The sequence below is a fragment of the Setaria viridis genome, chromosome 3 (assembly GCF_005286985.2).
Source record: "Setaria viridis chromosome 3, Setaria_viridis_v4.0, whole genome shotgun sequence".
NCBI classification, from domain to species: domain Eukaryota; kingdom Viridiplantae; phylum Streptophyta; class Magnoliopsida; order Poales; family Poaceae; genus Setaria; species Setaria viridis.
The window spans coordinates 13,064,797-13,078,390 of NC_048265.2; the positions used below are offsets into that span (position 1 = coordinate 13,064,797).

A 13,594-nucleotide genomic window follows, 5' to 3' on the forward strand; every position below is an offset into this window, starting at 1 on the left:
ACTGGGATACCTTGTCATGATTATGATTTTGACCGGCTTCAGTTTGTACACTAAAAGTTCATGTAATTGCTGAATTTTAGTGCTTAGAGCCACCTGAAAGCTGCCACACAAGCAAATTCACTTAATCAGGTACCATTTCAGTCCAGCGTAAAAATAAAAGGTGCCATATTCAGTCTAATTGTCGCATTATTAATTTCTTGACATTCTGCATATTAGTTTGTTATCGATATATGGTTGTACTTTGTTCGCTTGTTCATCTTCTAATCTAAGTTTAACGTGGATAAATTGATGGTTCCACATTCTGGATCAATAGATCATACATATATGTAGAGTATGTCGGTGTATATAGATTGACAAGTACTCAAGTGGCCTCTCCCCTCATTTTTCTGACAAAGTACCCATGCAAGTTTTCAAGGTTCCTGCTTGCAGAGGTATCGCGACAAGGGTCGGTGCAAACAGGGGTACTCATTTTTCTGACAAAGTACTTACATATGGAAGTCTGTAAGGTTCATGCTTGCAGGGGATTTGCGACAAGGGTCAAGGGATACTTCAGAACAGGAGATATGCCACTAGACTCCATGACCTCGAATGACTCGACATTCTGGCCCTCCGGTAGCTCCCAATCAAAATGGTACAGCAAATTAGCCAGTGCAAGCTCTGCAAGGCGCGTTGCGAATGCAATGCCAGGGCATCCCCTCCTCCCAGCGCTGAATGGTACGAACCGAAAGTCCTTGCCATTATAGTCGATGGACGTGTGCATGAACCTGTCTGGCAGGAACTGCTCAGGGTTCTCCCAAGATTCCTTGTCCCTTCCAATTGCCCATGCGTTGATGATGACCCGAGTCTTGGCAGGGATGTCGTACCCGTGGAGCTTAGTGTCCTGGATTGTTTCACGGGGGATAAGCAGTGGCACTGGTGGATGTAACCGCATGGCTTCTTTCAGGGCTGCCTGCAGTCTGCTCATTCTCAACAGCTGCTCCTCTAGCACTCCTTGTGCCCCTGCAATTTGCCTCACCTCGGCTTGCACTTTGGCCATTTCTCTTGGGTTCTTGATTAGATAGACCATTGCCCACTCTATCGCCTTGGATGTTGTATCGATACCTCCTATAAAAAGGTCCTGCAACAAGAAACTTAGCTTATATCAGTACACAGAACAACACTAGCGTGTGTTTACAATTTAGGCCTTGATCCTGAGATCTTACCAAGATGAGCCCCTTTACATCAATCCTATCCAGGTTAAGCCTCTCACCGCCCTCCTTGACCACGGAGAGCAAGTCGTCAAGGAGGTCAGCAGCCTCATCATCATTTTTGGGCTTCTTCTCATGCTCCTGGAGTGTTCTCTCGAGAACGTCATCAAGCTTGCTTGCCGTTCTCTTTATCCTTGCGTCGAGCCCCATCGCCCAGTCCACCCACCGTAGTCGAGGGAACATGTCGCTCACCGCGATCATTTCAAGCAGACCAGTGACCTCCTTCATCATTGCACGGAAACTCCCGGGATCCATGCCACCGAGCTTGTTCCCGAAGGCTGCCTTTGAGATGACAGTATAGGTTAAGCTTACGATGAGCTCGCTCATGTTGACCGCTCGGAGTTTGCCCCTGTCACCCTCCAAGGCCCCTGCCGCGCTGATCCGAGCCACCAACGATGCGACCTCCTCCTCCCGGAGCACACGCATGGAGTCCACCCGCTTCACGCTGAGGAGGTGCACGACGGCGATGCGGCGAAGCTGGCGCCACCGCTCGCCGTAGGGGCTGAAGCCGACATCCCTGCAGTCATAAAGGATGCCTCGGGCCGTGTGCTGCTGCGGACGGCCGCAGAAGACGTGGTCCTGGTTCTTGAGCACCTCCTCGGCCATGGAGGCCGAGGAGACCACGAGAGCAGGCACGGAGCCTAGCCAGAGGAGAAAGATCTCGCCGTGCTGCTGCGCAAGCGCCTGCAGCTTCCGGTGGTGGTGTCCCCGACCAAGCTGGTGCATGTTGCCGATGATTGGCAGCCCCGGAGGCGAAGGCGGCAGTACTGGGTCGCCATTGCTGCGGCCTGATCGAAGGCGTCTAACAATGATGTAACATGAAGCCACGAAAAGCAGGAAGAGGGCTAGGCTGGAGTCGAGCTGAGGCAGAGCCATGAGAGTAGCAGAACTTTTCTAGCGTACGGTCGCAACCAGGGAACGGGGCTTATACTGAGCAGCTATGGTGAGTGTGGAACGAATGGCATGCTGCTATCGAGTAATGCCAATGCTCGAGATAATATTGAATCCAAGGACGATGGCGACAGCGCGAGGCACCGTGAGCCACGGGGTCATGATAACTTGGTAAGTGCAGGCCACATGCTCCCGGCCTTCTTTGTTCATCTCACATCTGAGTCACGATTCGTATGGCCTTGCGCAGGTCGGGACGTGTTGGCAGCCAAAATGGTTGGCCCATATGTGGCGTAAGATATAGTTTGGTCATCTTGGTTGGGTTGCGTTGTCGGTGAGGGAATTCCTTGTGATCGGATGCCTGATATATCTCCATCAGTGCCGAAGTTATGTGGTTGGCAGAACGTGACGACTAATAATATAAGCCGGCTACTGATAGTCTCCCAATATGCATAGACGCAGCCCATATATGATACCCTACAGCTTATGGATCCTAATTAATTTTTCAGAGCACGATATGCTCAGTGAAGATGTTATGTAATCTATTATGTTAGCTATTAGTAATGCGGATAATTCTCGTGAGAGAAGTTAGCTACTTCCTCTGATCGGAAACATAAAGTTAACTAGGCCAATCACGATAGACAATTTCATTTTGTTGTTCCTAAGAGTTGCATACCATCTAGAGTGTTTTGAGTTGATGGATGAAACAGCCCCTATAATACCACTACTAGAGAACTGACTTTAGATCCCACCCCCTTTAGTCTCGGTTTAATTTTGGCTCGGGAGAAAAGGGGGTGCGCCACGGTAGGCTGGAATGGGGCGCACCTTTACTCTCGGTTCTTTTTTTGCAACCGGGACTATAGGCCACCCTTTAGTCTCGGTTAAAACGGCTAGTTTTCGGGCACCGACGGCGCCACCCTTTACCCCCGGTTGGAGCCACCAACTGGGACAAAAGATCCAACCTTTTGTTCCGGTTGGAGTTACCAACCGGGATAACTGGTTTACTCCCGGTTGGTAATTCCAACCGGGATAAAAGGTTGGAGATTTTATCCCGGTTGGAGTTACCAACCGGGGGTAACCACCAATCGGGATGAAAGATCTAATCTTTTGTCCCAGTTGGATTTAGCAACCGGGATAAAATCTTATCTACAACTACCCTTTATTCCTCCTTCACTCCTCTAGCCCGAGCCACTCCACTCCACAAAGACAGAGAAGCTCATCCTCTCATGGCGCCGAAGCAAGCCTAGGGGAGGTGCTGCTGGAATTTTTGTTCCTCATTTCTGTGGGGATTTCACCCATCCAAAGTGTTGTGAAGGTTAGCCACTTCATGCTCCATTCATTTATTGTTGTTAAGCTTTGTTTTATACTTTAGAGAGGGAGAAAAATAAGTTTGTTTTGTTGTTAAGCATGTAGAGGATTTGTATTTATACATGTTTCTGAGCTACAATGTGATGGATAGTTTGAATGTGAGGGAGAATGGACAGTAAATGTGAGGTAGAATTGAGATTATTTCAATTTTATGTATTAGGAAAAAATTAGAGTAAATGTGTTTTTAATATTTATAAATTAGCCATATAAATTGTAGGTGTAATTTCATACTTTAGTACTTTTCAGATAGAGGTATGGAATTAGCCATTTTTAGAATAAGTAAATTATGTGGGAAATATTAATTTTTTTAATAGTTTAGTTATTTGTAAATTAAATATGAGCTAAATAATTTGTGGTACATAGAGATGGCCTCTGATGCTTGATGTAGTGGCGATGGTGGGGGAGATCATCGTTCCTCTCGCGGTAAGGGGAAAACCATAGTTGGCGCTCACGATAAACCGAAGAAAATGAATGCGTGGGAGAAAGCAATGCTTCGTTATTTGTAAAGATGTCATGAAGATGCTGTTGCAGCGGGTCAGGAACCTCCTTTTAGTGGTCGTTATGCTCCACCACCAATCCCGGGTGTTTTAGGTCCACTTATTAGTACTACCATTGCAGGAGGTACAAATAAACCACATGATTAGGCTGCGTCAGCGAAACCTTCATCTTCGCTTCCCAAGGATGCTTGAAGTCCTTCTAAATAGTACTTAGTGGATGGTTTGCGTAGTGTATCATGTTGTTGTTGCTCTCAAGTTTAAATTTGTATATTTCTATGTAAACTTTCAGCAATATTTGAGTTTGTCGTAGTGTATCATGTTGTTTGCTTCCGAAATTTTAATTTGTGTATTTCTATCTAAAATTTTAGCATTGTGATGGATAGTTTTATTGTAATCCGTGCGCCCAATGCAGTAACCAGAAGTGCTATTCAAAGGCTTCCTGGGGGACCATTCACAGCCACTTGTTTAGATACGGTTTCACGCCTAACTATTTGGTTTGGACCCGTCACGGCGAAAGAGGGGTAGTAATGGAAGACGGTGAAGAGCAGGATGATGATGATAACATTCCGCACTGCGCTATAGGCCAAGCTTTTGCAGATACTATAATGGGTGAGGCTGATGAAGATGAGTTTGTAGAAGATGGCCATACTCATGACCACGGTCAGATGCTTAGGGATGCACACAGAGATTGCGAAACTCAGAAGGAAGCATCAAAGTCGCAACGCATGATAGATGATTACAGGAAATTGCTATACCCAGATTGCCAAGGAGGCCATAAAAAATTAGGTACCACACTAGAATTTATGTAATGGAAGGCCAAAAATGGTGTGTTCGATAAGGCACTAATGATTGTTTGCCCTCTGGGATTAATGATAGATGATAGTGATGCAGTAAAATAATTATTTAAGAAGGTAATATAACTAGTGTAGAATTAATGAGTCATTCAAACTTATTGCAAATATAATTGCTAATTAAATATATTTTTGCATGTTTGAAATATGTAAAGTTTTAATTTTTTCTTCATGAAATCCAGCGAAACCCGGCGAGATCGGATGCCTACAAGTTCGAACCGGCGAGAATAAATTTCCAAATAGAAGCAAAAAGAAATAGTATAGAATTTATGACTAGTTAAAACTTATTGTACACAAACTTGCTAATTTAATATATTATTGCATGTTTGAAATATGTAGATTTCTTATTTTTCGCTTCCTGAAATCCAGTGATAACATAAATAGAACAAATTTCCAAATAGAAGCAAAAAGAAATAGTATAGAATTTATGACTAGTTAAAACTTATTGTACACAAACTTGCTAATTTAATATATTATTGCATGTTTGAAATATGTAGATTTCTTATTTTTCGCCTCCTGAAATCTAGTGAAAACATAAATAGAATAAATTTCCAAATAGAAGCAAAAAGAAATAGTATAGAATTTATGACTAGTTAAAACTTATTGTACATAAACTTGCTAATTTAATATATTTTTGCATGTTTGAAATATGTAGATTTCTTATTTTTCGCCTCCTGAAATCCAGTGAAAACATAAATAGAATAAATTTCCAAATAGAAGCAAAAAGAAATAGTATAGAATTTATGACTAGTTAAAACTTATTGTACATAAACTTGCTAATTTAATATATTTTTGCATGTTTGAAATATGTAAATTTCTTATTTTTTGCTTCTCGGATTTGAAAACATAAATCGAATAAATTTTTAAAAACCAGTCGGGAGATGAAAAATAGGAGAAGGCCCCCATTTATCCCGGTTATAAAGTAGAACCAGTATAAAAGGGAACTTTTCGGTTACTGCCTAGAAGTACCCATTTATCCCGATTGATAATAAACCGAGATAAAGGGGGAGCCTTTTATCACAGGTGATCATAAACCGAGATAAAAGGCCCCCCCTTTTTTTTATCTTGGTTTGTATTAGAAACCGGGGTTAAATGTTCTTTAATCCCAGTTTTAATTACAAATCGGGATAAAAAGGGGGTTCTGTATGAAAGTTTTAGCGTCTTCTACACCCCCTTGCGCCCAACACTTAGCGAAATTTTCACTCTTCGTCCTCGTGCCGCCCGTCGCCGGCCTCCGCCATCACCGCTCCCCGTCGCTGCCGCCGGCCCATCCTATTCGCCGGCCTCCTCCGTGTCCGTCGCCGCTGCCATCATCTTTGCCCGCAATCATCGCCGGCCTCCTCCTCCGTTCCCGTCGCCACCGCCGGCACGTCCATCCCCATCGCGGCGACCTCCGCTCGTGCCCCTCATCGCGTGATGGCGCCACCTCCTCCCCGTCGTCATAGCCGTCCCCGTTGCCATGACCGCCGTCCCCATCGCCAGCCGGCCGGCCGCCTCCCCAGTTGTCGCCGTGCGTCCTCATCGCCGTCGCGCCCCCCTCCAACTCCGGCCGTCCCTCGAATTAATTTGTGAAATTTGGTAGATTACATACAAAATAAAATTTGTATACATTTAGGCCCCGTTTGGATCATTGCAATTGTTTGTGGAATATAGTTGTATACTTCTAATTAATGCTTAGAAATTAATATAACTTTGGTACAAATGTTTACAAATTTTTGTTGAAATGCTTAGAAATTAGTTGAAATTTAGTACATTTTGTATATTACATTTTGCATAGTACATTATTACATTTTGTATATTACATTTTGTATAGTATATTTTGTATATTACATTTTGTATATTTCAAAAATGTAGTGCATTTTGTATATTTCAAAAAAAATGTTGAAATGAATTTTTTTTCATGGTTGTTCTATATATGATTTCATGTACAAAGTAGTTGAGATCGATGGCAGACGACGAGGCCAGAAGGTATCTGATGGAGCGGATTATTGCTGGTGATAGTAGTTCCAACCTTCCCGTAGCTTACACTGATGAAGAGGGTAGCCAGGCAGACATTCTCAACCTGTCTACCGATGGCAATGAAGAGCCCGAGCCCCAGCAAAACATTACCGTGGCAGAAGGTTCCTACGAGGTATAGATCATATTTTAACCCTCTCTCTATATAATATATGATCTTATTCATTATTACTATGTACTAATTAATTAATGAATCTTGAACTGTTAGCCCTCTGGATTGACGAACCGTCGTCCGAAGCCTCGAGGTCCTTCCAAGGTGAAGACTGGAACAAAAAAGGCTATCATCACAGAAGTCACAGAAGAGGGCAAGCTGGTTGCTCCCGAAAAAATGGCAACACAGTACGTGAGTCAGATCGGGGCAATCGTAAGGGAGAACATGCCCATCAGCATAAGGGAATGGAAGGGCAAAATGACTAATCCATACACGCTCCAGGATACAGAAACGAACATAAGTTAAGAAACATTTCACATTTCCCAACGGATATATTGAAAATGATGTGAAAGCGTGGACACTAAAGAAGATGGCCACACAATTCCAGACATTTAAGAAGATGTTGGATACCACCTACATTAAGAAGGGTCGAACTCCAAATTTTACTGTGTATCCACAGTGTAAGGACCACTGGGAGGCATTTGTACAATACAAGAGCACCGAAGATAGTAAGAACAAGGTCGCTCAGAACACAGGCAATGCTGGGGGGAAGGAGTACCATCATAAGCTAGGGCGAGGTGGCTACGCCAAAGCAATTTCCAAATGGAATCAGATGGAAAAAGACCTGATTGAGCGGGTTATGGTACCAGGAACAATTGATTGGCCTGAACGATCGAAAAATTGGTGTTATGCTCATGGAGGTGAGATAAACCCAGATGATGGGACGCTGGTCTTCGATGACCTATTACGTGAAGCGGCCACAAAGCTTGACAAGATTATTAAAGATGTTAAGGATGGGACATTGACGGTGTGCCGAGAGAATGATGAGCTCACAATGGCCCTCGGGAATCCCGAACACCCAGGACGTACCCAAGGGTTCGGGCTTGTTCCGTGGAAGTTCGCATTCTGAGGTGACTTGGACTTGTACACAAGCTAGAACTGAATAAAGGAGCAAGAGAATGAGAGGTGGTGGCGCACGATAGAATCCAAACTGCAATCTGTAGAAGTAAGAATGCAGGAGGGAGGCGATAGTCGAATGGCTGACATAGTTGCCAGCCCTTCTCAACACCTCGGGAGCAGCTGTGCGTCCACAGGGCTCCCTGAGCCACATATGCCAGGATTACCCGTGGAAGAGCAACTATTCCTTGTGGATGCCATCACACAACGCACCACATGTGAGCTGCATACACTGATCGGCAACCTTAGCATTAAGGTATGTATATATACATAATATTTATGCACCGGAGCCTCGAGAGTGCTTTGGCAATTTGAAGTTTAAGAACTTCATTTCTTTTATATATTTAGGTGGTGTACGTGAGTGCCTTGCCAATCCTGCCAAATCATACATGCCATGGCATGGAGATTCCACCTAGCTATGCTAGTGCTGGCGTAGAGAGAATCCCTGGTAGCCAATTTGAAGGTCTAGAGCTCGACTTCCTAGCAGGCGACGGGTCAACAACACTAGGAGAAGTGGTTCACAGGGTCATTCTATGGCGCAAACGCTACATCATCATCCCCAGCGTGGAGGCACCTCCTCAGAGCTCAAGACCACTCTCCGCAAATCCACAGCAGCGACCATCTCCTCAAACATCTAGACCATCATGTCCACCACAACCTGCTCCACAATCAAGGTCTCCATCTCCACCACATCCTGGTGGTTGGAGCGACGACGACGACAACAACACCCCTCCACGATCACCTTCGCCGGGACTAAGAGCACCATTTAAGAAGTCACGACTACCACCTCCCAAGCCAAGACAGCGTAAGAAGAAAACAAAGGAGCCTGAGGTGACTCCTGAGGAACGCTGGGAGGCAATGACTCATGAGGAACGCTGGATTGAAATCCAAGTGCAAGCTAGTGAGTGGTTGAGGGAACAGAGGGAATTAAGAAAAGCAAGGGAGATGGAGCCATCTCCAGTAGATCGAAGAGAATTATATAAATTCATTGAGATGCAAGAACAAGCCAAGAAGAGTCAACCACTACTATCGAACTATGAACGGGCATTAGTAAAGGTTGATGAGAAGAAAAAAAAGGAAAAAAGTCGAGCTGCCAGCTACAGCGCCAAGTGAACCAAAATGGACCTTTGAGCTAGGCAAGCCTATGGTTAGCCCTGATTCGCTAAAGAAGCTATCAACAAAAATGTACGAATTCCATCAATGGTACATGAAGTTGTCTACCGACGAGAGGGAGATGTTGGACCTTAAGATAAAATCGATAGATTTCCACGGCAAAGGCGAGGCAGTCCTGTAGCTACGATTCAAGGATATATACGAAGTGTACCATGATGCTGCCCTAGACGTCTCCCTGATGAGCGCCTGGACTCTATAAGTGTCCGTTTATATGTACATGTAAATTTTGGCTCATATCATTTTTTTGTGCATGCGTCGCCGTACTAATTAACTTCGTTTTTCATTTTTATGTAGGATGCTAATTTGGACGTGCCGACATGAAGCGTACCTCCATATTGGCTTCATGGATCCATCCATAGTGAACCAAGCCCAGATATGAGATTTTCCAGACAAAACGTTGCTGGCAGTATACAATTCCTTATACAGATAAAAATTAAAGAATCACATACTACTTCCATATAACTTCAAGTAAGTAAGTGTGTCTATACCATCTATATTCGTTTCCTTTTTCCTTACCTGATTAATGTTAGTTACCTCTAATATATAAGAACATTTACGTATGCAGCTCCCACTGGATCCTCATTATTATTAACATTGATCGAAGTCATGTCACTGTCTTCGATTCGTTGAGGAGAGATCCGAAGAAGTACCAAGACGTGCAACACACGCTAGACATGTAATAATTCTGGACCTCTATTTCTATACAAAATTTTATTTCCTAAATTTTCACATAACACTATATCATTCAATATTTTAATTCGCAGAGCATGGAGAGAATTCATCAGGGCAGACAGATCAGGTCAATTCAAAGAAAAACTTACATGGAGAACAGACTTCCCGGTATGTATGAAGTCTGCACATTTTGTACATTCTATAGCACGAATATTTAATAACTTAATTATTTTTCCCACTACAGTGCTTAAGACAGGAACCTGGGAATGATAATCTATGTGGCTACTATGTCTGTGAGCACATGCATAATTTATTGGGACCCAAGATCATCAAGAACACGGAGCATGAATTTAAAGTATGTAAAATAAAACTATTAATAGTTATTTATTTTCTACAATTGTTCGTGTAAAATTCATATATATGTATCCAAATTACAGATGTGGAATATTCAATTAGGACTCTTGAAGAAGGAAAGAGTAGCGGCAATATGTGAAGGTCTCATTGGATTCCTGGTCGACGAGGTGGTAAATCCACAAGGAGACTTTCATTACGATGGATGAAAATTAGACGCTCCCAGCACCTCGACGAGAAGATCATCGTAGATATATATATATAGTTTGATTTAGTTTGTATATATATATAATACGTACGCTAATTATATATAGTACCCTAAGAATTGTATAGTATTTGTATAAATATTTGTTTGATTCATTTAAATACTAGTTTGATTGATTTCATTATTAAAAAAAAGTTCTCAACTACTAAAGGTAAACTAAAGGGGTACGTGAGATATGCACGAAATTATAGGCGCCATGCAGGCGCCTGCATGGCGCTGTACGCATGCAATTTAGTCCCGGTTTGTTTTACAAACCGTGACTAAAGAGGCGAACTTTAGTCCCGGTTTGTAACACCAACCGGGACTAAAGGAGTCTGTCCTCCGCCTGACGTGGCAGCCCCGTTAGTGCCGGTTGGTTTTACAAACCGGGACTAAAGGAGGATTTTATATCCTGGTTGAGGAACCCGTGATAAAAAATCCCTCCTTTTATCTCGACGGATTAATCCTGGATGCAGTTTCGGAAGATATGCAGTCTACGAACCGGTATTGATACCGAGTTCTCTAGTAGTCTACGAGCCGTCTATTCTCTAGCTGATAGAAAATGGACCACAACTGACCAAGAACACTGAAACACCAGCTCATTCGCACAATACACATCTGAACCGTTCAAAAGTAAAATGAAACATGGATAAACAGGAGGTGCATAATGTCACAAGACATACGACAGGTCAGCAGACGAACAGACGGCTGGGGCCTGCCAACAGAATGACAGAATTGGTTCGCCATGTTGAAAGCATCATTGTATAATACTCCCTCCGTTTCAAATTATAGGTCGTTTTGACTTTTTTAGATTCATAGGTATTATTATGCATCACCGTATAATTCTCCATCCGTTCCAAATTATAGATCGTTTTGGTTTTTCTAGGTTCATAGGTATTATTATGATGCATAATAATACCTATGAACCTAGAAAAACTATCATAATAATACCTATGAACCTAGAAAAGCTAAAACGACCTATAATTTCGACGAAGTATTATCAACACAAGCACTCCACTAACATATGTAAGTCTGCAAGGTTCATGCTTGCAGGGGTTTTGCGACAAGGGTCAAGGCATACTTCAGAGCAGGAGACAGGCCACTAGACTCCACGACCTTAAACAACTCGACATCCTGGCCCTCCGGCAGCTCCCAATCAAAATGATATAGCTGATTGGCCAGTGCAAGCTCCGCGAGGCGCGTTGCAAATTCAATGCCGGGGCATCCCCTCCTCCCAGCGCTGAATGGCATGAACCGAAAGTCTCTGCCATTGTAGTCGATGGCAGTGTGCAAGAACCTCTCTGGCTGGAACTCCTCGGCGTTTTCCCAAGATTCCTTGTCCCTGCCAATTGCCCATGCGTTGATGAAAATCCGAGTCTTGGCAGGGATGTCGTACCCGTGGAGTTTGGTGTCCTGGATGGTTTCATGTGGGACAAGCAGCGGCGCTGGTGGATGTAACCGCATGGCTTCTTTCAGGGCTGCCTGCAGTCTGCTCATTCTCAACAGCTGCTCCTCTAGGACTCCTTGTGCCCCTGCAATTTGCCTCACCTCGGCTTGCACTTTGGCCATTTCTCTTGGGTACTTGATTAGATAGGCCATTGCCCACTCTATCGCCTTGGAAGTAGTATCGATTCCTGCTATAAAAAGATCCTGCAAAGAAGAAACCTATATAAGTAGACTGTATACACAACAACGCTAGCGTGTTCGTACAAATTGGGCCTTAATCTTTATGACTTACCAAGATGAGTCCCTTGACATCAATTATGTCCAGGTTAATTCCCTCACCGCCCTCCTTGACCACTGAAAGTAAATCGTCTAGAAGGTCACCAGCCTCACCTTCATTTCTGGACCCCTTCTCATGCTCCTGGAGTGCTCTCTCAAGAATGTTGTCAAGCTTCCCCGCCGTCCTCTTTATTCTTGCCTCGAGCCCCATCACCCAGTCCACCCACCAGAGTCGCGGGAACACGTCACTCACTGCAATGGTTTCGAGCAGATCAGTGACCTCCTTCATCATCGCACGGAAAATCTCAGGATCCATGCCACCAAGCTTGTTCCCGATTACCGCCTTTGAGATGACAGTATAGGTTAAGCTCACGATGAGCCCGCTCAGGTTGATCACTTGGAGTTTGCCCCGGTCGTCCTCTTGGGAACTCGCCGTGAGGATCCGGGCCATCAACGATGTGACCTCCTCCTTCCTGAGCACACGCAAGGAGTCCACCCGCTTCACGCTGAGAAGGTGCACGACGGCGATGCGGCGAAGCTGGCGCCACCGCTCACCGTAGGGGCTGAAGGCGACATCCCTGCAGTCATAAAGGATGCCTCGGGCCGTGTGCTGCTGCGGACGGCCACAGAAGATGTGGTCATGGTTCTTGAGCACCTCCTCGGCATGGAGGCCGAGGAAACCACAAGGGTGGGCACGGCACCTAGCTGGAGGAGGAAGATATCACCGTGCCGTTGTGCGAGCGCCTGCAGTTTCCGGTGGTGGTGTCCCTGGCCGAGCTGGTGCATGTTGCCGATGATGGGCAACCCTGGAGGCGAACACTGCCGAAAACCTCAAATTTGCCGAGTGTTTTTTTTGCTGAGTGTTTTTTTTAACACTCGGTAAACAATCTCTTTGCCAAGTGCCGATCCAAAAACACTCGGCAAAAAAAATACTCGGCAAAGGGGGAGTTTGACGAGTGTTTTCTTGTTGCACTCGGCAAACCTCTTTTTTTACTCACGCACGCGCCCCACCCGGCCATAAACGCACGCGGCCCAACCCCCCACCCACCCACACGCCCCTCCCTCCTCCCGGCCCCTCCCCTCCTAAGCTCCCTCTCGCACCCCCTCCCCTCCTCACGCGGGATGCCGCCCCCTCCCCTCCTCAGCGGCCAGATCCGACCGGAGCTAGGCGGCCTCCTCCTCCCTCCTCCCTCCCCTCCTTCTCCCACCGCGCCTCTCTCTCCCCACCGGCGAGCGAGATCTGACGGCCGGGCGAGGTCCCTCCCCCTCCCTCTCCCTACCGGCGGGCGAGATCCGGTGGCCGGGCAAGGCGCCTTGAGGGAGGAGGCTCCGGCGGCGGTGGCTCGAGGAGGGGGGTCGGCGGCGGCCAGATCCGGCCGGAGCTTGGCGGCCTCCTTCTTCCTCCTCCCTCCCCTCCTCCTGCCAACCCCTCCCTCTCCCCACCGGCGGGCGAGATC

At 45.4% G+C, this 13,594-nt stretch overlaps 2 protein-coding genes across 2 annotated transcripts; both read right to left on the bottom strand.

Annotated features, from left to right (window-relative positions):
* Positions 1 to 277: 277 nt before the first annotated feature.
* On the bottom strand, positions 278 to 2,222 carry LOC117846992 (cytochrome P450 71A1). The gene is made up of 2 exons (XM_034728126.2): positions 1,203 to 2,222; positions 278 to 1,117 (listed from the first exon to the last, which is right to left on the bottom strand). Exons 1-2 carry the CDS (start codon positions 2,121 to 2,123, stop codon positions 509 to 511), a joined length of 1,530 nt encoding a protein of 509 aa, XP_034584017.1. The 5' UTR covers positions 2,124 to 2,222; the 3' UTR covers positions 278 to 508.
* An 8,823-nt stretch (positions 2,223 to 11,045) lies between these two features.
* LOC117847986 (cytochrome P450 71A1-like) lies at positions 11,046 to 13,157 on the bottom strand. The gene is made up of 2 exons (XM_072292296.1): positions 12,154 to 13,157; positions 11,046 to 12,065 (listed from the first exon to the last, which is right to left on the bottom strand). The coding sequence occupies exons 1-2, from the start codon at positions 12,586 to 12,588 to the stop codon at positions 11,457 to 11,459; spliced, it is 1,044 nt and encodes a 347-aa protein (XP_072148397.1). The 5' UTR covers positions 12,589 to 13,157; the 3' UTR covers positions 11,046 to 11,456.
* Positions 13,158 to 13,594: the final 437 nt, after the last annotated feature.

Excerpts from the sequence above, each read along its gene's own strand:
- LOC117846992 (XM_034728126.2), bottom strand. The coding sequence starts at position 2,123 with ATGGCTCTGCCTCAGCTCGACTCCAGCCTAGCCCTCTTCCTGCTTTTC. Across the intron at positions 1,118-1,202 it reads ATGTAAAGGGGCTCATCTTG|GACCTTTTTATAGGAGGTAT; the intron begins GTAAGATCTCAG and ends TTCTTGTTGCAG.
- LOC117847986 (XM_072292296.1), bottom strand. The coding sequence starts at position 12,588 with ATGGCCCGGATCCTCACGGCGAGTTCCCAAGAGGACGACCGGGGCAAA. Across the intron at positions 12,066-12,153 it reads ATGTCAAGGGACTCATCTTG|GATCTTTTTATAGCAGGAAT; the intron begins GTAAGTCATAAA and ends TCTTCTTTGCAG.